General features: G+C 39.2%; 1 protein-coding gene across 2 annotated transcripts in view; it reads right to left on the minus strand.

Annotated features, from left to right (window-relative positions):
- Positions 1-26,684, minus strand: part of MYOM1 (myomesin 1) — an 80,226-nt gene extending 53,542 nt beyond the window's left edge. For both annotated transcript variants that reach the window (XM_009468557.2, XM_087755634.1), the window contains exons 1-8: positions 26,545-26,684; positions 22,526-23,014; positions 13,292-13,429; positions 8,879-9,089; positions 6,989-7,146; positions 2,899-2,991; positions 1,871-1,959; positions 1,684-1,746 (exon numbers count right to left, since the gene is read on the minus strand). In XM_009468557.2, coding sequence (XP_009466832.2) covers positions 1,684-1,746; positions 1,871-1,959; positions 2,899-2,991; positions 6,989-7,146; positions 8,879-9,089; positions 13,292-13,429; positions 22,526-22,953 — 1,180 coding nt within the window. In that variant the 5' untranslated portion in view covers positions 22,954-23,014; positions 26,545-26,684. The remainder of the gene's footprint in view (positions 1-1,683; positions 1,747-1,870; positions 1,960-2,898; positions 2,992-6,988; positions 7,147-8,878; positions 9,090-13,291; positions 13,430-22,525; positions 23,015-26,544) is intronic.
- Positions 26,685-27,357: the final 673 nt, after the last annotated feature.

Here is a 27,357-nt window from a genome sequence, read left to right on the forward strand (position 1 = left end):
TGGGGGGGGGCTCTTAATATAAAATGAGATCTCCATTCCCCCAGGCATTCAGGGAGCCTGCCTGTAATTGCTTCTGAATTTATCTTTTCTGATGCTGTGTGACCCAAGTTGTGCAGTATTTCAGACAGAATATTCTAAGTGACTGTGCTGGTTTTGGCTGGGATAGAGTTAATTTTTTTCCATCATAGCTAGTATGGGGCTATGTTTTGGATTTGTGCTGGAAACAGTGTTGATAATACAGGGATGTTTTCATTATTGCTGAGCAGTGCTTACACAGAGTCAGGGCCTTTTCTCCTTCTCACACCACCCCACCAGTGAGCACACTGGGGGTGCACAAGAAGCTGGGAGGGGACACAGCTGGGACAGCTGACCCCAACTGACCAAAGGGATATTCCATACCATATGGTGTCATGCTCAGCAATATAAAGCTGAGGGAAGAAGAAGGAAGGGGGGGACATTCGGAGTGATGGCGTTTGTCTTCCCAAGTAACCATTATGCATGATGGAGCCCTGCTTTCCTGGAGATGGCTGAACACCTGCCTGCCGATGGGAAGCAGTGAATGAATTCCTTGGTTTGCTTTGCTTGTATGCACAGCTTTTGCTTTGCCTATTAAACTGTCTTTATCTCAGCCCACAAGTTTTCTCACTTTTACGCTTCTGATACTCTCCCCCGTCCCACCGGGGGGGAATGAGTGAGCAGCTGTGTGCTGCTTAGTTGCTGGCTGCGGTTACACCATGGCGGTACCTTACACTTGTACTGCACGTACATGGCACAGGGGCTTCTATGTTTCTTTTGAAAACAGCTCAGCTGTCACATTTTCCTTTTCCACAACTGCCCTACACTAGTAGCTCTCACTCTTCCTGTGATCAATGAATATATGCAGATCGTCACCTTTCTTTCCCATAACCAAGTGATAAATCCTAAATTATATTGGAAATATGTGGCCTTGTATTTTGTAGTGTGGTACATAATCTTGTTTCTATTATTCCAGACCGTCGGTATATAAATGCCAGCTAGTATGCCTTTGCAGCATATCTCTGATTCTATTTGTGCTGCTACAATAAAAGAAATGTCTGTAAGTCTCATCTGTCAAACCTTCCATGCACAGGGCCCTGGGGCACTTCACCCACACGGCATACGTGGGTGGATTGTGTTAACATCATGGAAGTATCTATGCAATACTGTAAATCACTTCAAAATGTGAGGTTCTCAGGTAAAACAAACTACAATTTTTACCTTGATATATCCAAAACATTCAGATTGGGTTCCAGCTATTTGATCTTTTCTATGCATTTTCACAACGCATGAAATCGCATAGCAGCAGACAAGAACGATTAAGTCAACTACTCTACTTATGCACATGCACGCCCTAGCTTTTTTCTCAGGCCATGTTTTACATATTGCAAAAGATGAAGTGTCTCTCTCTTTGACAGATTTTATTCCACAGCAAAGTGCAATATTAAAAGAATGTTTCTTACATAAGCGAATAGCCATAGACCTAGAAGGCAATGCCATTTTCCCCTATAGATGAGGCTAGCACCATCTGAAATTGTAGAGCTCAGTACCTTTGTAAATCAGACCTGCTTCCTTTTTAAATAATATTACAAAATATTCTGCTTAGTCATTTGTTATGATGTCACTACTGTAAATGGATGTGTCAAACAAACATATATTGCAACTTACGTCCCAGAGGCATGGAAACAGTTCCAGCATACAAAAGACTTGCATCAATTTCTCCTTTATACCCTAGACAGAAAAAGAACAACTCCAGTCACTAGCACCAAGAGGTAAAGGCTCTCTGAGCCACAAAACCAAAATTGCTGATGTGCATCTTCAGAAAAAAACCCGAAGGAAATATTTGCAAACCTACTCTTTACCACGAGGGAAGCATAAGCCGAAATTTCTCCTTTAACATTCATAGCAGAGGCCCGATACTGAGCAGTGTCATCAAAATCACACCTAAAATGATAGAAATCATTAGGCAGGGCACCCATTTACTCCTTGGCATAGCCTCTCCTGTTTTCGATTAAAGAAACCTTCAGAAATCTGGGTAAAATCTATAAAGAAGTAAAAGCTTGGGAGACAGACACACTGGACACTGGACTGATTGTAGCCATTAAGTTTTTTCTCAATGTTAAAAATCAATGTTTGAAATAAATGTTTCTTTTCAAATATCACTTACAGATTTGAAATTGAGAATACAGCAGAAGCAGGAAAAAACTGTCTGATAATATTTATCTAAGTTATCTCTTAAGTTGTCACTAATTTACTGTCTCCTATGGAGAGATGCCTAACATGGAAGCTGTAGAAATGATAGACATCATAAAATATTTCCAAAGGACACCTACCAGTATCTAAATTGTCAAATCTACATTGTTGTGGATTGTCAAATTAGGTGATTAGGTCTCATATTTTCAATGTTTTTTAATGCAAAGTGACTGCAAAAATTTCCCATTTGGGGGATGAGTATTGTTAAAGATCTTTCTTGTGTATAACTGAGGACATCTCTGTTCTGTTCCTCATTTCAGTAAGAATCAGGAAATTTGCTACATTTGAAAAACAGTTAACTCACATATTTTTACCCTGAACTAGATTTTTCTCATGTTTAAGTGTACTCATGCAGCAGACAAATGGAAAAAGTAATCACAAATGTCCCACATGTTTCTGACTCAGCCATAAATAGAATAATAATCCAGATAAATTACTCACTTAGGTAAACTGCGTATCCTCTGCTGAGGAAAACCAGAACTGCTTCAACATTTAGTAGACAGCGTTCACCTCAGCTGTACAAACTTGATACTCTTACATCCCCAAGAGATATATTCACATTTTGCAGGTCTCAGTCTATAGCAACGTTTCAGCTTAAGCTATTTGTTAAATTATCTAGTATTCCCTTACGTGCTAATCTCCAGTGAGTGCAGCCCATATCGACTTTCAATGATATACTTGCCAGGGTGAGTCTGTACGTTGATGGGCACATTGTTTTTGTACCTATGGAAAACCAAAGAAACAGTATGTCACAAAAGGAAGTGTATGATTATACACTTTAAAAGGTCAAGGGCTTGATGTTTGAAATAGAACATCAGTTTCTGCATGTTTCTCCTAGATAACTGTAGGCTAATTTCCTGGGAAGACATTACATATCTTTGGAAGCTTAACCTCTCTCTCTTTCTCTTTGACCTGCCCCAGGTGAATTTTATTTTCTAATTGAAAGGAGAAAATAGTCTTGAATGGGATGAGAATCAGTTTATATTACCATGAATATAAACTTCATGGTTACTACTTGTAAAGAAATGGACGAGTCACATGAGCAACATGTCAGAGTTTTGTGAATTGCAAACAATGAAAATTCTGTAGCATCCTTACCTACTAGGTATCGTACACATTTTGTTTGGTTTGCATATTTGATCTACTTTTAAAAGCTGCATATTCACAAAAATGTCAGGTAGAAAGTTAACTTTTTTTTTTTTACTTGCATAGCTAAGTTGACAGAATCCCCGATGGGGTTAGACTGGTAAAGAAAAATTGTCTTGCTGGTAAAGTGCATTGCAGTGAGGGATCTGGCAAAAGCTGTGCTACCAAAACCTTCTCTGCCTTTACAGGTATACACTATGAGTGTTTTCTGGTACAGGTATATCTTCAGGTAGGAAAAGTTTACTGTTAAAAACTCCCAGTAAGTAAGTTGAAGGAATGAACCAGTACTGATCAGTAGTGACCTGGCACTGCTAATTTCAGATTTTACATAAACAGGTTGAGACTCACAGAGGGAGAGTTCAGTGGTTCATGGTAAATTCTTCTTCACCAATCATTGCATAAAAAGTCACTCATTCTGGACAATACATGGCGTAACCAAGTAAATGTTCGAGTGAAAGTAGTAAGCACTAGTAATACGGAACAAACTGGAGATAGGAGTCTAATAAAATTACACACTGAACTGTATTCAGGTCTATAAAGAAATAATGTTTCCTAAGATAGTGTCCTTTAACATAGATTTCCCTGTGCTCCATAAGGTACATATATAAGGGAAGCGGAAATATAAATGATGATAGATAAAAGCATCTTCATCTCTTACTTTGATGTAGCTTAAATAAACCTTTCTCTTCATAAGTCATAACAGACAACCAGCCAAAGAGCTTTGCTTCTTCATTTCAGATTTTAAATTTTAAATCTCTTATCATTTTCAGTCAGGAAAGGGAACTGGTCTGGTGTCAGTGGCTTATCCCACTTTACCAAACAAGTCAGTAATAAGCAATTTTATTTTTACCAAGAATATTATTAGTTTAATATGTCTCAAGATGAAGCTACATCCATAATAAATCTGAAAATTGCCTTTCAGCACTTTCAGTGTTGTGGAATAAAGAATATTTCCCTGGCTACAAATATTTGGGCACAGTAATACACTGGGATTTTTCCAAGTGCCAAAGTGAGCAAGGATCATAAACCCTAATGCTTTTCATCCTGATCTTACTTTCAGCAAGATGTGTCCATGGAAAGGGACTCAATGCAGGGCAATACTCTCTATTCTGGACTTCAAACAGTTCCAGAGATGCTTGACCTCATTACAGATCTCCTACTGCCTTATCCTGACTTACAGCAAAGAATAATACATGGGTCCAGTAAGAGTAATCCATTCGCCACCACTCTTCACCTCATCTGTGCAATGGTACCCCCCAGACTGATCTGCCTGGGAACATCTGGGCATCTTTATATTCCATGTAGTGTGTCAAATAGTTTAGAAAATAGAATAATGCCATCAGTTCCTAATATTTTCCAGGGAATATGAAATCCTGTGAAACAGGACTTGACTCCATAATCTCTTTAACTTGTCTCCAAAGGGCTGGGTAACCCTCGGATCCTGTTGGCAGCGAAGGCATTTGGTAGCATGTGGTGCTGTGCAGAAACAAGCTTTAACTGAGTCATGCCAGCAGCAAGAATACTTTCACTTCTTTTGTCTTCATTATCAGGTTAGTATAAAATAGTTGATTCAATTTTCACTTATTTATATTCATCTATGGAAAGAATAGGGCTCGTGTTAGAAGGACCACTTGTTATTTCTGGAAAGGCAAATTCCAGAACAGCCAAGTCATTAGCTAATGTTGGACTGCAACCTCCCACTGTCATTATGCACTGATAGTTTATGCTTTCTGCTACTGGTTTCAAATGTCCTGGGTTTTCCGTATGCTTTTTCCAAGGGAGTCAGAACAGCTGCATCAGACTGTAAGGTTTTCTTTAGAGAAAGTCCGTGAAGCTTTATAATTTTTCAGGCATAGCACGAAAAGGTCTTCTTTGCTTATACAAAGAATGACTGTTTGGAATACATGACTGACATTTCGTTAGAAATGCTGAATGAAAGCTGACAGATCCAGGTCAGCACTGTTCTGTGTTTCAGAGCAAAGACACCTGCTGAAATGGCTGTGAACTCTTTTTTTTCCATTAGTAGCCTGTGGCAAAGTGAAATCCCTTTGGAATTCAAATGTACGGTAAAATGATGTATTAATTTCCACCATCCACATTTAGCGCTCAGATGAAAGGCTGGTTCATGGTGAGAGCAAAGGCAGACAGCTGAAGTCTTGGTTTATCCACGTCAGGTTTTTGGGATAAGGTGATTCTCAAGCAAAATGAAAATGGCCCAGCTCTCGCGTTCTTGGTTAGGATTCCGGTTACAGAGCTGGATGACAGCCATGAGCATAGCTGACCATTCCTTATGTCCAGCTGAGACCAGACCCGAAAGGTTTGTCTGGAATCCTCTCTAGGAGGAATGTCAAAACGGGACACTCGCAACCCTTACATGGCAGGAAAAATGTGTCCGTGCAGAGCCTGGCTATTGGTTTTCATAGTCTAAGGGGAGAGATCAAGTGACTTAATGGGGATCAGCTCTAGCCTATTAATGTACCTCTTAGTAGCACTTTTTATCAAGCCCTGAGATTAAGGTTTTTAAGACCTAAATAACCACAGAGTCCATTAAGCAATTCAAGTAGTAAATTGCAAATTATGAGTATTACTTAACATCATAATATAGTAGATGTTTTCTGTTGTCTCCACAAATAGAATCTCCATGGGACTTATTCCTAATTAATGCTTAATGTTGAACGCAGGCTTATTCTTTGTTCATTTACAAACACATACATACATTTTATATACACATTCTAGAAGAATATTTTAAATTAAATAATGAGCATCAAATCTCATTTTATGTTTGAAAAAAGTTATTACCTATTAACAACTTGATGTTATCTGTGTAGCATGAAACAGATCAGCTCAATAGATGGTGAGACAGTAAAGCTTCACAAGTCAATGTTAATTAAGCTAAATTCAATTCCAGTCAGGGTAAACTTTAACCCTGTCAAATTAATCCTTCAGCTATGACTAAGACTATATTTTGGAGTTCTTACAGTAAAGATTTAGTCCAAAGACCATTCAAGTGAATAGAAAGTTCCCAATAGACTCGAAAGCTTTCAGAAGATTTATATGGTCCTGGGTCTATCTGCAGTCTTTGACTTCAAGTAATTATGATGTAATTATGCTACGAACACCCTGCATCATGAGATTTCAGTTTCATGGAGATTCAATACTATAACTGCTAGGCAGCCAAGCAGCTAGTCCTTAACCAAAGCATACTTTAATGCTTCAGGGACATTAAAGGCATTTGTAGACTAAACAGAAGTATTTGGAAAACATTATTTTAAGGATAGTACTGATGATAAATTAAACTTGTATTTTTTCTTCATCAGCATGCAGAAAGAATATATTGGATGTCTCTATGAAAAAAAAATCTATGTGTTTCTATTGTTGTTACACAAAGTTTTATTTTGCCTTTTAATATTTTTCTTTCTTTTTGTACAAGGTGACTTGAAAGGTGTTTCACAGGCCTCTGTACCTAATGTTTTTTTATTGAACTTCTATCTTTCTGGAAAAACTACCACATTCACTGAGATGACTTCAGATATTAGTTATGTGGTGACTTTCAGTGCTAGAGATACAAACTTACCATGTAACACGGGGTGCTGGCCAGCCAGCCACGGAACAATGAAATTTTACATTTTGCTTTTCCCAGATAGTGTGGGAACGAGGCTCGATAACAAACTCAGGAGCATGTAAAAGTTTATCTTGATTCAACTTTTTGTGGAATGCCTGAGTCTCTTCTAGCTGGAAAAGAAACATTTGATTATAAACTCCAGCAGTTATAAGTGCAAATTATTAACATACAAAAAGCATATTTTTAAGAGCAATAACAAATATGCAATTTTTATTTTAAAATCAAAATAGACATACTTAATGTATTTATCTCACCTGGACACAGAAAACAAAGTTTTCATCTTCAAGAAGTTGTCCTTCCAAAATAGCTATATTTGATTTTACTGTTTTTTTTCCTTAAAACTATTCTAAGTAAAATAATTTTCCACATTTAATTATTTTTTTTAATACAGAGTGAAAGGGGAAATAGGTCTGCAACCCAGATGTCTTCTGTACTGTTGCTCTAATGCAAGATTGTGTATGCCTAGATCATCGCTGACAGACCTGCTCTCAAACCTTTCCTGCTAATGGGATCTTTCATCCTTCCAGGGTAACTTTTTCAACTGCTTGGCTATCCACAGAGCTGGAAAAAAATTCCTAATATACTATAAGTCTTGCTTTCTGCAAACTAAACTATTTATTTTCTGCCCTAACTTTCACATATATGGAGAATTACAGGTCCCTGTATTAAGGTTATTAAAAGAAAACAGCTTTCATAATCCTCTCAGTCTTTTATAAACTGTGCAATAGCAGTTTTCCTTACAATGGTTGTTTCTCAGTTCTGGACAGGTTCTACTTGTCCTAAACGTTCATAAAACAGTAACTACTAATTATCAGAGATCCAACAGTCTCCAACACAATTAAATAATTGCCCCCTGTGTTTTAATGACAATACTTTTGTTAACACACTCTAGAATGGCATTTGTTTTTATACAACAATGACTGACATTAAATTGACTGACATTAAATTTGTGACCTGTTATAACTCCCAGCTCCTCAGGTACTTCTACCTAGCCACGCATTCCTTGTTTACTTGTTCTTTTCCTTCTGTGTGTAGTAATTGCCATTGGTTGTTATCAAATTTCACCTTCACTGTTTCTCAATTTTTGAGATTATTTTGAATTTTTACCTTGTCCTTCAAAGTGTTTACACCTTTTCCAACCTCATGTCATGAGGATATTTTATAAGCATATCACCAATTCTTCTGCTCAAAATATTAATAAATTGCTAAATGAAACATATTTGCAATTGATGTGTTCTGCCAGTCTGGTCATAACACATTTGTAACTACGCTCTGAGTACTATTTTTTAACAAGTTGCACAATAATATCAAAGCTACCCACAATTAGAGATTCAGTTCCAGATATCTTTGGCAATTCCTTCCCTAATTTACACCCTGTGATTAAAACGCTGGGGTAAACATTTTGGACAAGCTTGTTCCCAGGCCATAAAAATCCAGAAATTACCCCATCACCTTTTTATTGGCAAGATACATATATTGGCAGCTTTCTTCTCTGCCCAGCAACAGCCTCATCACCCAGGTGAAGGATGCTGTGCCATTTAACTAGGTGTGGGCATGATGAAAGAGCATTCCCCGTTCTCCCTCCCTTTCTGCCAGCACATCAGAAGAGTTCCTGGTGCCTACCTCAGGCACAGTGCCTCTTTTCTTATCCACCTGACACCAAGATAACAAGATTTTACGTCACTGAAAAGATTTCCGTTGAAAATACTTTGGTTTTTTACTACCGTTATTGTGATTACCCATGGTGTAAATCAGGGCCCTGTTGTGCTAGGCACTTTACAAACACCAAACAAAAAAGACCCATGCTGTTTACAGCCTAGGTGTTAATTTCTACTCTTTTACCGTTTTCTTCAGGGCCACACGTTCAGCAGACTCCCGGACTGCTACTTTCCTTGATTTTTTTTCATGATGTTCCTCTTCAGAAGTTGACTTGGCCACCTTGCTGACACTAACTCCTTCACCTGTGGCAAAAAGGTTCCTCTTGGCAACATATGCAGCACTTTCTTTAATTCTTTCTTCTTCTGTGTCTGTGATCCCACTGATACTCACTTCTCTGAAAGAATTTTTAAAAAGCAGAATCCCATTGGCAAATGCTGAGAACATATTTCATTTATACTTTCTATCAAATTAGTCAACTGCAGTGGCCAACGCTCTTTCATAACATATTTCTGCTATTACAGTCTCATATGTATTCAAAGCAGAAACATGGAAGGGTACTGCAGAATGACTGACTATTTCTCTGTCTAAAGTCATGGCCATTTTCAGTGCCTCTCTGTATAACTATGCCATACACATTTTCAGTTTAACCATTATCCTGCTGTGGTTTTATATCTCCATTGCTATAAAGATTAATGTAAGGCATACCCACAGATCTTCAGTTATTGGCTACAGCATTCATAATAACACTACCAAAAAGGCAGGAGATAATTGTAGCTGTATAACAATGTCCTCATTTCTGATTTATACAAAAAAACACATTACTGTATATCACAAAAAGTTCTCGTTATTTGTAGAAAATTCAATCCTGTAATGTTTGTAGGGTGACTGTTCTTCCAAATGTTTTCAAGAAGATGATTAAGGATTTTCTGGAAGCATCCTCCTCAGGCTTTCTACAGAGGCAAGATGCAAAGAACGGTTACTCTTAATGGGCCCAATCCTGTTTCCATATGCACATGTGGAAGTACCATTGCAGCCATATTGTTTTGGCACTGTCAGGACGTTATAGCTGCTATAGTAGTGCATATACAATGAGAGTTCCTTGACTTAAGGAGAAACATTAATATCCTTCTGCTGAGTTTAGTTACTTTAGGGTAACATTAGATGGCACACTGAAAAGAGGTTCTGTTTAAGTTCTCGTTAAGTGCCATCTTGCAAGCACTGTAGAGAAAGCAGCCTCTTTATTTCCAGAATGCACTCATGCACAGCCTCACTATTTTATCATAAAATGCTTACTACTTCTACAAAGCAAAAAGATAAGGAAGAATGATTTTTTCCTGTTTTCTTTAAGATTGCTAATATTGTGCATTTGATAGCACATCTCAACACTCAAGAAAATTTGGATTCAAGCCCATAATTAGCTGTCCAGCCCCTTATCTTTGGGCTGTGAAGTCAGTTTGGTGAGATGCAAGACAGCCAAGCAGTAGAATGTGCTGTAAAGTTAATTACACATAAAAATTGCTCAAAAGACTAAAAAGCTTACTTAACAGCATAGAGCTTTGACCTCCCTCATGCGTTCAAACTCTGCCTTGAACTTTCTGTGTTTCAGGCTGCTTTAACAGGGTGTTCCTTAAAAAGTAGCAGTGGGATGATTGATTCCTTTCACTTAGGCACATCCGCTCCCCCCACAAATATCATCTGAAGCTGCAGATATATGGCAGAGATTTCTAAAGACAATTTTGAAAACTCAGTTTAATGAATATGAATGTAGCTATCTACATTCAGTTTAAATGAATCAGTGGCATTTTCCTGCAAAGGCAAGCTGAAATTATTTCCTCCTTAATTACAGTAGTTAAGATCTCAGCAACTTTACAGTATGGACCCGCTCCTGAAGGCATAAAGCATCTTCTGGGAGCTGATGAATATCCTCAGACTAATATAGGACTCAGCCTAGTCATCTGCAATAGTGGTCCCCAGTTGCTGTTGATCAACAGTATTAAATATTTAGATTTGCTAATCATTTCTTCCTGTTATAATCTTCCCAGATCAAAGAGAAACATGCTCTCTGAGATGATGAATGCATCAGAAACAGCACACGGTACCATTTAAGAATTGCTTCTGCAGTCAAGTCTCAGAGGTTTCAGTAGAAAACACTTTTCAAACAGAAATAATGGGATCTGTTTTTCAAACAGAAAAAATGGCACACACAAAATATTATTTAAAGGGTATCTGCCATCTGCAGTTCTTTGGTGTAGGCTTATTAGTGGTTGCAAATAGTTCCATGAGCCACATCCAGTATCTTTAGCACCTATGGCATTAAATCAAGCTCTGGGTCTTTTATTGTCTAGAATACTGACTGGCTGTCCTTAATTTTATCTTGCAAGTATTAGGCTAGGTGTTTAAGAAGAACAGTTGTGAAGTGAATAATCTGAGCAAGGGAGTTCTTTACAGCAGAACCCGAGGGCTCTGAAATAGAACCAAACAATGGAAACAGTGACGGCACTGAAGGTCGCTCAGCAGCACGGGCAATAGCAACAATGAACCCAATGAACCCACAGAGAGCTGACCTTTATAAATAACTATTCCTTGTAAAAGCTATCTGCCCATGGGAAACAACACATCAATTTCACAGGGGAATTTGGGAATGACATGTAACATGCACATGGTTCAATGGGCTTCAGCTGTTATCTTTCAAACAAAAATAAATATCTGACAGGAATGTGGAATGCAACTTCTGCAGTCTTGGCATGCAGTCATGAACATGATGCCAACAGAAAAAAAGCCTAAAACAGATACCCCAACCATTTCATGCCATGTTGAGTTGGACACCCTAACAATCATCATATGCCCTTTTTATATTTTTTAACTAATTAAAAAAAACCTATTCAGGTCATTTCAGTGGCACAAAAGCACACACAACTTCCTGAGTTTCCATGTGCAAAAAGTAAGATTGATATACCATCAACAGGAAGAAGAAGAATACTAACAATGGTGTAAGAATCCAACAGCATCTTTTAATGTAGGATCCCAAGGTATTGCACACACACAAATAAATGAAGCTACACACCATCACACTGAGTTAGATATTAGTGTACGCATTTTACAAAAAAGTAAAATAAAAAAAAGATGATTTGTTAAGTTGTTAGCATGATGTGTTGAGGTCACAGGGGCCTGTAAAACAGCTAAGATCATCATCCAGGAGTACTAGCCATCAGTCATGATTTTCAACTATTGACCAACACTATAAATTTTACTTTTGTAGACTCAAGACACAATAAAAAGGGAGGATATTTGTGCTTGAGGTCATGGGAGACAGATGATGGTGAGCTGCAAATCTACTGCTACGTAAAGCAGAAACACTGGGTGAGATGCAAAGGTGAGAAGCCTTGAAAATATGTTACCATAAGTTTTGTGCGAGACATATTTACGTATTTCTATCACAGAAAATATAGCTCAAACTCCAGAGAAATGGTTTAAAAAGGCAACAGTGTGTGCTTCTGAATGTTGGTTGGATCAAAGAGCAGTAAATCCAACACAGAAATGCACAAGGGGTGAGAAAAAAATTACTCCAGGGTAGTGGGAGGGAATTAATAAAAACCAAAATTGCTGGTCTCATCACAAAAGCATCACAAACACTCAAAAAGCCAAAGCAATATCTCCCACTGGCAAGGTGGAACTAAGTTTCACATGAAAGCACAAGTTTGGACACAAAGCAGAAGTGACACTGGGTGTTGATTAAGCAGTAGACAGAAAAGCACTGGCTCCCAGAAACAGCTTGGAAGTGCCCCATGAAAAATGCTGTGCTGCAGAAGAAAGCCAAGTTGAAGAAAGATTTCTGTTCAACTGCAGGTGGGCAAGAAATTTTTCTCCTGGCCTCTAATCAGGAACCAGTTTTCCACACCACACCCCGATATGTATTAATCTGAACAAGTGACTATGTTCAAACTGCTGGAGACTCCTAATAAAATCAGTATGCCATACACCAAAAAAGGCAGGGGAGCCTCCTTGCTCATGTTTGTTCTGGCTTCCACATAAAGTTCACATTCAGCTTTACTGAGGACAGTGTTGCAGTAAGATGTATCACATCAGGAGTAACCATGCAATAAATACCACCAACACGTGAGATGAGTATGAATCATTACGATGGATTTGAGAAGGTATTTGGTTTCATTCCAGGTTTTCCCTGTGCCAGGACAAAACATTAGCGCATTGTTTCATTGTTTCTATGTTTAATGCTTGGTAAGAGACACTGAATTACAGAAGAAGTCTTCAAACCAAAAGAATAAGCTAAATAATGTGGGCAACATGCTTGTCCAGTTCCCAACAGGCAGGGTTATATTATATCTTCATTTCATAGAAAGTGGCCTTGGCAATGTGTTCAAAACAAAGACCAGACACCTAGGTTCATTTGTCCTGGCTCTGGATGATCAATGTCTGATTTTCTGCCAGTCAGTTGACTTTTTGTCTTATCACTCATGTGAAGTGCAAACAATCACCTTGAGATCCATGAGTATAAACAAGATTAATGGATTTGTTATTTTATAATTTGTTAATAAAATGTCAGAAATAAGGTACCAAACAAAAGGAAAATGAACATACCGTCCTGTGAATATGGGCATTGAGTAGTCTATGGCTTCGTTCTCTTTGTCCTCAGATACCAAAGTCTGTTTTGCTCTCTTTGCTTTGGGACTCATCTTATAGGATTGATCTTCAATCATTAAATTGGAATCTTTCAGTCTAAAATAAAAATAATATTGTTAAAATCAGAAAAAAAAACCTGTTAAGAAACACTCCAAAATAAGATTAAAGTACTAAATGTTTTTGCTTTCTTGTTTGATAAGCAAGTAAATATCATTTTTAATAGCCATGGCTTCATCACATAACTAAATGAACTTTTGACAAACTCATCATTACAAATACAACACTGATGCCCCTTGATATTAAATCTAAATAGAGAGAATAAATGATACACCTGATAGCAATGCACATTTAATAGCTTCTTTGTTTGGGACTTGGAGAGTTTATATACCCAGTTTTGGTAGATCCTGAAGTCACTGAGACCACTGAGTGATTCTGAAGATTGTATCTGAACTCATAACATCTATTTTTCCAAAATTTACAGTCCTGAAATCGTCTGGTCCCTAACCGACATGTTGGTATGCAAATATATTTAAAGTAATAACGCAGTTAAGTCTCTCTACAGAAATTGTAGGGCAGCATATTGCTCAGTAACCAGTGTTGCCATTCCTGCTGCTCTCCCATTCCACCCCAATCCATTGGAAGCAGAAAGCTGAGTGAAGTAACACCATTTAACATAGCACAGATAAATGGAGAATGAGTGGAAAGAGAGAAGAGCAAACCAAAGGGAAGGCTTCCCCTCCACACCAGCCTGGGAGGGATTCTGAAGAGTGTGAAGCATATTTGAGGCAGTCATTTTGGGTTCCTTTTTAACATGGTTACAAATTGTGTTAACAAAGCTCCAAATACCTCCGTCCTCCTTCCCCAATGCAACACATCTCTAACTTCCAGATCTATGGAATATCCTAATTAGCTGTCAGTCTTTTATAAATCCCCAAAGTGTCTATTCATCTCTGTCTCAACATCACCAAGGGACATCATACGTGAGTCTGCTTCTGGTCTGGAGATTTGTCTACACAGCATAAGCTTACTGCTTATGTGCACAGACAAAAGAGCAGAATTAAGGCACGTGGTTTCTCAGCAAGGCTCGTTAGCCCAGACATGTACCACTAACATGGCTAACCCGCTTCCCATACCCTGGGCAGCTTATGCTGGTGTCTCTACGCAGCATGCTGTACACGTATAATCAAAACTCATGATAACACTGGGCCCCTGAGGGTGTTACACATATATAATGTAAGATTACAAATACATACTTGGGCTAATGTTTTCCTTAGGCTGCAGCCCTGCAAAAGTACCAAGCTCCAGCCATGCCACCAACACAAGTCATACCAGGAAGAGTGCTTAATTTCCAAAATATGTGTCAATAATCTATCCATGTGAGACTGTCTGTGTGAGATCACACAGGTCCAGTTTCACTCTCCCATCTTTCCTTCCTTTGTTTCTTTGTGCCCATCCCTTTGTTCAGACTGAGTTCTCTCCTTACCCAGTGCCTGTTAAATCACTCCTGTTCTCTAGCTCTCTTAATGGCTTTCTTACTGTCATCTCTTCTCCTTCTCCATCTAGTTCCTTGCCTGAATTTCACGTCCCCTCCCACATCTGCTTTCCAGCCCTCATCTCTTTGCCCTGCCACTCACAGCACCATCAGTAAGAGTTTCCCTTCCTTTCTCCTTAGTCCCCAACTCATCAGACTCAACTGTATTTGGCTCACCCGGCATCGTAGTGAGGCAGCCCTCTGCTCTGTGCTCTCTGGGTGCCCACTTTATAGCCACCATCACCAAGCCTACAGCACCACTGCTGAGAAATGCTCGGTACACAGGGCATAAAAGCAACTGTGTACCAGTTGTCCTTCCTTCCTTCCTCCTCCCCCTGTATCCTGGTTTCCATGCAAACAAAAGCACAGCCAGAGGAGCTGTGGCACACACCGCAGGACTGGGGCCAAGGGTTTACCATGTCCAGCACCACTGAATCAGCCAAGGCACAGACCAAGTCTACGGGAGAGAGATGCTGTCTGCTCCAGGGTCTGATGCCAGGCACTGCCCAAGGCAGCCAGGGAGGGAGTCCAAGGGAGGCGGATCCAGCTTTAGGGACAGAAATCCAAGCAGAAAACACGTGGGAACAGTCCAGGCAGAGTAAAATAAAAAGCAAGAGACAGAGTGCAACAAGGTATGCAATGGCCTCACTCCTGGGGTGGGCAACGATGTGGTACAATCACTATCGCCAAGCACAAATGCATTGGGAGAACTCATTATCAAATAAGTGGTGAGAAACATCAAAGGCAAAGGATTTTCATTATTTTTCATAACTGAACTATAATCTGTAAGGAGCTGCAGTTCTTTACTTAGCAGGTGACTTCTATTCCTGTCCTATTTTAAAATGGGACAAATCTGGAATTTTGACTCTGACTGCCATCAGATTTCCTAGGGGCTTTAGGTTGAACCCTTTAGGAGGTCACTTGATTCCTGGTTGTTTCTAGATTGAGAAGGATCACAGTATCATTTGCACTGCAGTTTAAATGTGAAGAAGTTTCTGTTTTCATAAAAGTAGATAAAACGTGGTGAAAATTTCAGCTCAGGCGTTTTCAGCACTTTTAAATCCAGACTAGCTTTCTGTTCCTAAAGGAGAATTTGGCCGTCCTGTCAGTTTAGTTTTCAGTTATGGTCCAGATTACACGCTTATGTAGGGAATTAATGGGGAGCGTACATAGCCGTTCCCATCACTCTCTGCTAGGCCTTTTGTTGATGTCTTTCCTACGTGGCTTTTTTTTCACCTATCTTTCACTTATAACACTCTAAAATTATTTGAAAAGGAAAGAATAAATTGCTATATATATGCTGATTCCCACTCTCTTCTGAGTTTTCTAAACCACATGGCCCTTGATTGAGGCACCTTTCGCTGCAGCCACCTGATTATTTTCTGGATTACTGCTCCTGGATCCTTCATGTTATTGCATCCTTTGGTTGGCCCTTGTGTGTCTGTGCTCAGGACCAGAAAAGCACCTTTCTAGATGCCTTTTCCTCTCTTCTTCTTTCTCTGGAAGGGGCAGCTGCAGTAAGAGTTGTGCTGTCTTCTAAGAGCAAGGGTTGGGTCCCAGTACTTTGTGGTGGTACAAAAGAGGGAGCGCTCAGCTATCAAAACCGCAGATGATAACTGTGAGCTGAATAATGGATTCATGTGGATCCTGTAATTGTCTGCTATTCTCAGATTGCTAACATAACACTCCAACCAATTTACTTCAGTCATTTGCTCTTCCAGAAAATTGACCTGGACTAAGCAAGACCTCAGTGAGAAGTGTTTAATTGAATAATGTCAGTGGTGCTTTTAGACCAGTTTCCTGTTCCAGCAACGGTCAAGAGCAGGTAAAAAGAAAGTTTATGTAGAGAAATACCTCCCTTGATAAATACTTTTTGTTTCAAGCAAAGGCCACCCTGAGCCAGAGGATGCTACAGCATCCGGGCTGTAGCAGTGAGCTTACAATTTATTTATATATGAAAATGGCACTGTCTTTTGAACCTGTTTTAATCTGCCACTTTATAATCTCTTTTGTGCTTACATGCTGCTCTGTGTGAAAAATCATTCCTTGTTCACTCTCTGCACATCTTTCACTATTTTATACATTAACGTTACATGCCCATGTTTGCCTCCTTCCCAAGGTAAGAGCCCCAGTGTCTTACCTTCTCCCAACAGAAGGTATTCCATGACTCCCACTACCCTCCTTGCTGATATCTGACCCTTTTCTAGTTTTACACTGTACTTTTTGAGATGAGATGATCAGAACTGCACTTAGTATTTCAGCTACAAGCATACCTTGGATTAACATGCTGACACAATATGCTTTCTGTTTTATTTTCACTTTCTCTCACAGCTGTTCCTAAATTTCTAATTGCTTCATGACCACATCAAAGCATCCAGCTGGTGTTTTCAGAGAGGTATCCAGAGTCACTCCAAAATCTCTTTTAGAATTGCACTGCATAAACCAAGAGCTGAGATGAATAAATTTGAAGCAGCAAAAAATGTTTCTCCTTTCCAAATCCTCTTATCGTTTGCTTCTGTTCAGGCAGAGCTATATGGAGGCTAGTAGAAATGCATATTCAAATGGAGCTCTTTGCATGGAAAAACAAATTGATTACTATTTCTATCATGAGGTTTATTTCCCAGTTTTCCTTTTTTGTTATTGCTATTTCTTCCTGTGCAACACAAAAACCAAACCCTGCCTACAACCATTATTTAGGTAGCCCAGAGGAGGACTCTGCTTTCTTGAACCAGATTCTAAAGCCTTGCCCTTTATTTTAAAATGTTCCAACCTTTTACCTGATATGTGGAACAGAATCTCCCCAGAGGAGAAAGAGCAGGGTATCAGTGCTCTCTAGTTTCACAGGGAGGAACAGTACCATGACCTTTTAACAGCTTTCAGCCTCATTTGATATGTCCAGCTAGCGTATGTATGTTTTTTTCCAGGTCAGATACTATCTGTACCGCCTTATCAAGGTTGGTGACCCAAGTCTACTGTCCTCATTTCTTGATGGTTTTCAGCATGTTAAAATATCAATGCTAGCTTTTCCTAGTTTCTCAGTAGAGTCACTGAATTGGGAGTTCGGTGACTGTAAATGCTAAAGGCACAGGCATTGCCCTGTAGAGATGTAAAAAGTAGACAGACACTATTAGCTTTTCCCTGTAGCCCAACAGAGGAACTAAAGACAACACCACTGTGCAGGGCCTCTGAAACTCACAAACAAAGGTTTTGTTTTGATGTGTTATTCTCAGATAGAAATATACTTCGATATGTTGGCACTGCCCTTGTTTCTGTGCCTGAAGGGACAGGTTTCCCACCCTGCACAAAGAGAGTCTGTGCCCAGTGGATGTAGAAATGTGTTCTAGGAGTGGACGACAACATCCTATTCCTTAGTTATTCCACCCTGGCATGAAAAGGCATCTGTAAGCTCTTTTACACCTCTAGAAAATCATGTATCTTGTCCTTAGCATGCTTTTGTTATATCACTCTCTCACTTTATTCTGACAGCAGAAAGGGATGCATTTGGTATACAAAATGGCTGTACCAGCTGTATCTGCCGGAGGAACTCCATTAGCCAAGAGACATTTTCCAGGCTCTCTTTCTAGCAACTGCTTCTTTCCTAATACACAATGTTTGAATTTACTCATCGTAAAGAGCAGAGAGTGGATTGGCAAACCCAGTTACAGGAAAGAAAAAAAAAAAAAAGCATTTTCAGAAGAGAGCTCTTTAAAGCCAGCCTCTAAAGATGAGAGGTACTCTCTGGTGACTAAATTCATTTTAAGTTGCTGACAGATTTGTCACAGGCCCAGGCAATATTGCTGGCAATAATCATGCTGTTCCCTAACACAGCTTCCACAACACATTTTTTTAAAGGGGAATTGTTTCCACATAGCAGATCTCATGAAAAGAATTTCCATACTTGACTATGACGTTTGGAAGCCACCTTCTTAACTCTTACCTATAATAAACCAAAGGATGAGCAGTGCCAAGATCATGGTCTTCTCATGTTTCTTAAAGTGTATTATTTACTGAGCCCTATCCCGATCCTGGTTGTAATATTGCTCAGAAGAGCATTCACTCTTACTGTCTGGCAGCCTAATTAATTGCAAGTTAGTAAGGCATCTCTCCTCTGTTTGCTTGGTTCACCTGAATTATGCCATGTCTTCTTTGCTATTTCGCTTGACCTGCGAAATATATGCAAATGCCTGAGCCACACCAAGTCTGGTGTCTCTGGCCCATTTGGTGGCAGATAACCCGTCCGTGACACAATGGGATTATCCGATGCTGCTGGCCAGGAAAATAACACATGGAAAAGCAGTGAAAGTTTGAACAAAGGCAAATGACTGAGCTTCCAAAAAAAGAGGTAAAGGTCCTGTTTGACAGGCCTGTAGTGCTATAAGCAACTTTGGCAGACCTGACTCAAAGCTTCCCAGAAGCCCATGGAGGGTGGAGCGGTGCTGTGGGAAGAAGGTCCTCCCACAGGAGCCAGCCTGCCTATGCCTGCAGCCCCTGAGGATGGGACAGGGAAGAGGATGGGTGGCCACAACAACAACTTTTGGAAGACAGCTGCCACCCCCCGCCTGTACAGACCCTGCCCACTCCATGGAGGAAGCAGCACACCCTGCTCCTCCTCGCTCTGCGGAGGCCAAAGAAGCAGTGTACGGCTAGAGACGGCCCCACGAGCTGGTAGGGAGGGCTAAGTGTGAAGTGGCAATCCTTACACGGTGAGACTTACTTTTTTTTAGGAGCCCAGGGTTTTGTAGGTTTGGCAAACCGTAACCAGCAAAGCTGCAAGCTTCTGTACTTGCTCTTGGTTTTGCCAGTTTCATTTCTCTCCTTTTACTTTTTCAAGCTGTCATGGTGTGAAGAAGACTTGAAATGTGGGGAAGAGACAGCCCACTTGCAAATGGAGACTTTATTGTCCTCATGAAAAAGCAAGCTGCAGCTCCTTCAAGCTGTCTATGTCCATGCTCTGGGCATGTTTTCCTCTCATGCGAGGCTTCAACAGCAGAGAACTGGGTTCAGGTCAAGGTCTTGCAGGTTACCTAGTCCTTCTCCACTGTTTTCATGTGATAAATTCCTCACATAGCACTAACTCAATGTCAACACTGTTGCTTTATGAACACTCTCTTCTGTACAGTGGCTACAGAAAAGGATGAGACTCAAATTTTACAAGTGTGGTAAAGTTTAGCAGAAGCTACTTTAGATAAAAATAAGAAGTGACCTGAATAAAAGCTTAGTAATTGAATAGTATACTTTTCCTGTTGGGCTTAATGGGGCTTATCCACAAAACTATAGTCATTATATGTAAATATATATTTGATGTTAAAATCCAGTGATATGCAACAATCAATTGTTAGCCAAAGAATTTTATCTGGATTTGGATTCATGAGTCCATTCAGGTTTCAAGCAGCCACCACTGTTGTAGGTCATTTAGATACAGCATTTCAATTCAAGGCTCTTTCTACTTTTTGAAAATTGAAAGAGTTTGAAGATGCATTTTCTTTTTTTTTTTTTTTTTTTTTGCTACACCATTCCTTTCATATGGATGAAAAGAGAAAGTCTTTGATTTGCTCAATTTATTTTAGTAACACTTTTTGTCTCTACATTATCCTTTGAAGTGCTTTGGGCTATCTGGGGAAGACAGTACAAACTTGGAAAGAATGACTTCAAATTGGCACTACATTTAACCTTATAGTTGCATTATTTGTTCTACTTTCTCTCTTGCAAATTGCAGCAAAATGGGCTCCAAAACCCAAATAAATACCAACACAGAGACCACATTAACCATAAAATTAGGTTAAATATTGAGATTATCATTCAGAACTGTATTCTCTCATGTATTAATTGTGTTGTGCAATTTAAATCTCATGGATCTAATCTCCCGAGTCCTAGTCTTACATAGCAGTACTGAGTTTCTCAAACCTCCAACACAAGGACAAGATCACAGAAAAAAAGAAGTTACAGCTGAGACATTCTTATCTCTGATTACCAGGATAGTATATCAATCTGTTGGCAACTCTTGTACTACAGAGTAGCTTGGAAGTATCACCAAATATACTATTATAAAACAAAAGCTATTGTCTTGAACAAAACCTCAGGAAACCTGGAAATGTTTTAAAAATTCTCCCAATAAGCAATTCCATTTCCTTTAATATTACTCTGCTGATGTTAGAGTTCTTGGTGAGAATATACAGGTTTCAGAAGAAACTCATCTGACAAACCCGAGCCGCTGAAGTGTTTGTAACTGGGACTTGGAAGCAGGTTTTTTTACAATCATTTTTTGCAACTTCAAGTAATGTTCCCATTACTTATGGGAACATTTTCTATGAGAAGAAGGAGGCTTTGGGTTAGGGTCAGCAACAGCATGTAGGCATAGCTGCATCACTGCAGAAATTTGGGATATCTTCCCCTACTCAACTCTCTCTGGAAACATAACCCTCAGTCTCAGCATCTCCAGTTTGCTTCCCTTCATCAGCATATTATAAATGAGCTTCTCGCTGCTCCACTCAGTGGTTAATTATTTGCACAAGTGAAATTGTTTCAGCAGCAAAGACTGGATATTACCCAGCCCAAGACAGTCAAGTAGTCAAGTCATTCATTTTGGCTTTAACAGCCTGAGGTTCAAATTCCTGAACAGACCCTGGCAAGTAGAGACTTGACCCTGAACTTCCTGAAAGCCAAAGGAAGGCTGTAATCACAAAGCATTGTTTACTGCAGTACAGGTAGCCTTTCCCTCAGTAGTTTTGGCCAAAATTCCATCTTTATCCACAATCTTTGGAGGATATTCAGTTTTCAAAATTTAAATTTCCTGATGGACAAGTCTTAATCAGTTCTACTAATAATACTCTAAATTTTATATTAATATAACAGCTAGCAGATGTTTTGGGCTATAATTTGTTGATCATTTCCTCTGTTGTTAACAGCTGCTCTAATCTTACTTTAATACTCCCCTAATTTCTGTAAATCTCTGAGGTACATACAAATAATGTGAGGCTACGATATCTGAAATATTCTGTTAATGTAATTGCTTGAGCAATATTTATTATCTTAATTAAACAAAAAACATGGCAGCTAAGCATAGCTTCTCTTCTAGGGCAAGATGAACACTTCAGGGTATTCCTGCTTTGGAAATAATATGCCTCAACATACAGTGTGAAAATTTCAATTTCTTGAATCACTCAGCATAAAAGTGAAACCATTAGGCCAAAGAATTGTTTAATGATATATGGACATGTCAGCTCAAACTTGTGTGAACAGCTCTAAGTTCTTTTACTGCTCTAACCTGCCCAGATAAAATCCAGCCTCAAACCAAAAGCTATCATCTCAACACTGCATATTAAATTCAGCTGTACTAATATGGCTGAACAACTTGGAAGAAGTGGCTCATGCCTAACCAGTTTGGAGCGTGAATATGTCATCATTCAGCCACATCAGCATTGCCAGTGCTCTTCTTATGCCAATCCAACCATCACACGTTAATTAGTCCAACAAACTAAGCTGACCACAGTCCTTCCCATTGCCAAAGCCAAAGGAAAACACCAAGCCTAAAAAATTAACATTAACACCAAGTTCAAGAGACAATTTCTGTGGAAGAGGAGGAGAGATTTGCCATTGATTTCAGTGGGAGGTGGCTGGACATTTTTGTTTTGGAATATTGTTTCAAGGAGGGATTTACTTACCCGAGACTGTAGGCTTCAGCCCCCAGCCTGTACGCTGCAGCCAGCTTGTTGATGGATTCAGATCCATGGCTGTAGGCAGCTGAGCTCTTGCTGAGGGATTCAGAGTCAAGACTGTAGGCAGCAGATCTTTTACTTTGTGCAGCAGAGTGATCATAGGCTGTAGATCCATAGCTGTAGGCTGCCGACTCAAGGTCATAGGCTGAAGAGCCATGACTATATGCTGCTGAAGAGTCAAGGCTGAAGTCTGCTGCAGATGCATGGCGATAGGCTGCAGAGCCCCTAGCGTAAGCTGTAGATCCTTGAGCATAGACAGCAGATTTGCTCTTTGTTTCCTTTTGGTACTGGCTTACAGTGGACTGCAGTGCTTTATGGCGGTATGCACGGTCATAGTGCTCATGGTGTCTTTGGTAGAAAGGTAAAGACATCATGAGTGTCTTCTAATTTTGTTTTTTACTGCACGTTTCTGAATGTAAATAAACAGGACAGTGTCTGAAAAAGAACAGATCAAACATAAGGACTATTGTCAAAGAAACTCCTGAGTTAGCATACAAATAATACACAACTTAATACAAACTAACACAGAACTTAGAACTTCAAAAATCAAATGCAATGAATTTAGGCTTATCTTTTTATGATGTGTTTTAAACTTTAAGAGAGGTTTGTATTTAAGTTTCAAGACACTCATATGTCATTCATCATGACCAGAAAATCTTGCACTATTGTGTCCGTTCATTTGTAGTTGGTCTCCCTGTTACTGCAAACTATTCAAGTTTTAGGTGCTCAACTTCTCCACTCATTACTGCAAACTAATGAAATTGTATGTGCTCAGCTTCTTTAGAGATAGTGTAAATATTTTTGTTAAATTACAAAAGAGAGAATAAAGTAATAAACTATTTTAAAAGGCATGAGCAATTCCAACAAGGCTATATAAGCTGAAATAAAAATATATTAAGATTTCATTCATTTTTGTAATCCAATTTTCAGATTGAATTTAATATTTCATTTACTATTTTAACAGTGAATTAAAAACATTGAGAAGGATGTCACTTTTTCTGTAAACATGCATTACATTGATTATTTTGTATGTGATACCAGAGATCCATTTAAAATGGCTTGTCATATTTTGACAATTTAATCAGGGATACAGTCTATGTGCACTGAATAAAATAATATAATTCCCCTTGGTCCAAATGACCCTTTGTTTTAAACCCAGAATGTCATGTTCAACATCGTCAAGAAAACTCCTCCAGACGATAGCCCCATCTAAGTTTTACTTTGCACAGTCATCAGTAGATTGTCTTGCAGTCGCTCGTAGTAGGAAATTTGATCAAGTGAGAGGTAGTTCCCCTCTCAAAATGAGATGAGGGTTGACTGCAGAAAGGATTTCCCTCGGTTTTTTTTTAAGCTGAGAGTTCAGTCTTTATTTTATTATTGTTTTATTTTGCTAATGTTAAAACTGACTTCTTCTTCTTTGACATGCAAGCTTGCTTCTACTAATCCCTATGATAACCTTTCTTTTTCTTATCATTGGTGACTAGGCGCACAACATGGCTAGGATTGTCCCTGAAAAAGGTACATGATTATGAATAGAAATGAGCGACAGTGGGGAAATGATTAGAAGAATTTAAAGATTCAAATATGATGGTGAGAGATGTTTGGGTTTGTTTTTTTAATATCAATCACAACAATAGGAAACTTGTTCTGCTTCTGGTTTTGTTCATGTTAATGAACAATGATCTGATCTTTTGACTTAAAATATGCTTACAGAGCTGGAGTGTAATCATGATTTCATGAAAATCAAGATTTTTTTCCCTCGTCTTTATGCTTCCTAGATTTCACTCCTTGGCTTTTTCTTTAGTATTTGGTTCTGATAGCAAGTCAACAAATTGCAAACTATTCTCTTTGGTAACTGCTCAAGTACTGACCCTGATTAAAGCAAATTATGAAAAAAACCCTCAATGTTTCATCTTTCTTGTATTTCAGGGCTCTCTCAAGGGAACTGCTTTTTGTATGATAACAGAAGAGATCCCTTGTTTGCAGGAAGTCAATAAGTAAGAAAGTCACTCAGAAGTCTTTAAGTATGTAAAAGAAATTGCTGATATCCTGACCACAGTGAAACTGTGACTTCAAGGAGACCAGTTTATGCATTTACTTTATTTTTATCTGAAGAAGGGGGAGGAAGGGGAAAGAGTGTTAGCCCATTGTTCTCTATAGCAAAAACTGATGTTCCTTTTTAATTCTGTTATTTCTCCTGCTGGCTATTTTTTCATGTAAGTCTAAAGAACACAATTATTTTGTCTAGTATCCTTGTTTCTAATACCTATCAATATTTTGTGTTGTTATTTATTTCACTTTGTTAGCTTCCAGTAGTACATAGTTCCTCTTAATTTCCCTAGTTTCAGAAGATTTCTTCTCCATTTTTCTTCATTGCTTTCTCTCCCAGCTCCATAGCGCTAGATTTAGGGTTTGCAAACCATTGTGATCGCTGCTGAGCAAAGTTAAGGCGTACAGATGAGTATTGTCTTGCATGCTGAAAGGGAAAGAACGTGAGAACATCCCGTTTTCCTTCTGTAGAGTACTACAGTTGTCTCCCTCCCTCTTCATCAGCTTTATTTGCAGCATTGGCAGGCTTCATCACGGATACAACAGCCACAATGCTAACAGCCATTCAGTCCTGTTGCTCAGGGATTCCCACAGCCTTCCAGGTTTCAAAGTAAGGAAGGTGATCCAAAAGTATAAAGCACTGTGTTGCCCATTACAGAGAAGTTAAATGAGGCATTTCATTTACATCGTATCAGAGCAAAAGAACAAGCAGCGGACTTAAAGTCAGCATATTTAAAATGTACAAAGGCAACCTTTTTCTTCCAAACATAAAAGGTCCGGACCTCACCGTCCTCAGGAGTAAGAGGAGGAGTCTGTGATAGGAGTAAGAACTAAGGCAGTAAGGCAGGAGCTGAGCATGAAGTCAGCTCTCCTGGTTCAAATCCAAGGCCAACTCTTACTCACATCATATAAGAGGAAACTCCTTTTATAGGTATTTTGTCACACTATGAGTTGTGTTTTATATTTCCTCTGACACGTCAAACATTGCTCACAGGTCAGGGTCGGTTAGTTACACTAGTCTGATCAGACAAAGTAGTGTGACGCTATTGGAGATGACAAGAAACTCTGAACCTTGTAAGGATTTTGTTCCTATTTGGAGCACTGTCTGATTATCAGGTTGACTTCCATCTCTTAGGTTTTATAAAAATCCATGCTACGTGCACCTACTTAGTTTGTGTCCACTGATCAGCCCCCTTTAGTGTGAGGGCAAGACTGCCTCTCAAGACCTGTGTAGGATTTCACAACTGCAGAGCTTGGCCTAAAAATATTAGTGGCCATAGTTAGATGAATATGCAGGGTTTGGAGCTATATGTTAGCAGCTATTGAACTGAATTTTCAAAATGACCACTGAGCAGACAGACAGTTCTGTACTTGTTCATAGGTCATGGCTACACATTAAAGGAAGTGATTTTATTGGCTTTACTTCTTGCACTGTTTACCAGTCTGAGTAATTCTGTAAAGATCTACTCCACCAATCAGTGAAAACAGAGAAATACATAAAAAAAGGAAACACTTATAAGCAGGACAAAAAATTATAACATTTCCTTCAGCTCAGTCAATGGCTTTGCAAACCACAAGGCATGCCATGCAACTAGAAAATATTTAGATTATTTACACATTCTCTAAGCCCAAAGGAGGCTACACGACAAATTCTTCCTGTATCTCAGTAACCCACGCTTCATTTGAGAGTACTGGGACAATATGCAAGGATAGTTGAGTTGATATTAAGTGAACCCTTGCACTGCTTTGCTTTGTTTCACAGCTGAACCCTCAGATGTCTTCAGTTCATGCCCACGAGTCCCTCAAATAACTGCTGAGCTGAGAAGACTAAAGGGAGCTACTATCAACTCGGCATTACAGATTCAGATTAAAAATATTTGAACACATTAAATCTTCTGTCATAAAAGAACACTTACCAGAGCTCAAATGAATGGCAGCAAATGGAATAGCTATCAAGTGGATGAATAGCAGAAAAATACAGCAAGGATGAAGCCAGCAAAGAAAGAGGTAGTCAGGACGAGGGGTGAGGACTGGACTTCAAGGTCCAGAACAAAAATAATGCCTGCAGTCACTGGAATGTCAGAGCCCCAGTCCAGACCTTTTATGGCCAGGGGGGTGATAAATATAGCATCGAAGAGGAAGAGAGACAGAGACAGATACCGATACCCTGTGCTATCTCTGTGCAAAGACATGATGACAGCAGCTTCAAACTGACAGCTCTCCCTTTTAAGTATCTTCACTAAATTCACTACAAAATCAGCATTCCAATTCAAAATTATTTCTAGTATTTTTTTCCTTAGTTAAATCAGATTTAGAAGAGAAAAAAAAAAAGTCTTGTGTCATGAACCAGAAAGTAGGAACCACTCCCTGTATTGACCTTTGCCATGGTACAAGAATATGAATGTTTTATGGGTTCCTTTCTTCTTTTTTTTTTTTTTTTTACACCAAGCCACAGTGCATGTAATGCAGATATTTCATCTTAATGACAGACAATGCAGAGAAGTAGTTAGCAGCAAAACTCTATAAAGCCATACAATGTGTTACAATTCAATAAAAACGTACTTACTTTGTTGTGTTGACAAGTTGTTACATTTAATGCAGCCCAGAAGGCCAACTGCATCCTGGGCTACATCAAAAGAAGCATGGCCAGCAGGTCGAAGGAGGTGATTCTGCCCCTCTACTCTGCTCTGTTGAGGCCCCACCTGGAGTACTGCATCCAGCTCTGGGGT

Source organism: Nipponia nippon, unplaced genomic scaffold (genome assembly GCF_047370975.1).
Source record: "Nipponia nippon isolate SJK-2023a ecotype South Korea unplaced genomic scaffold, ASM4737097v1 scaffold_1, whole genome shotgun sequence".
NCBI lineage: Eukaryota > Metazoa > Chordata > Aves > Pelecaniformes > Threskiornithidae > Nipponia > Nipponia nippon.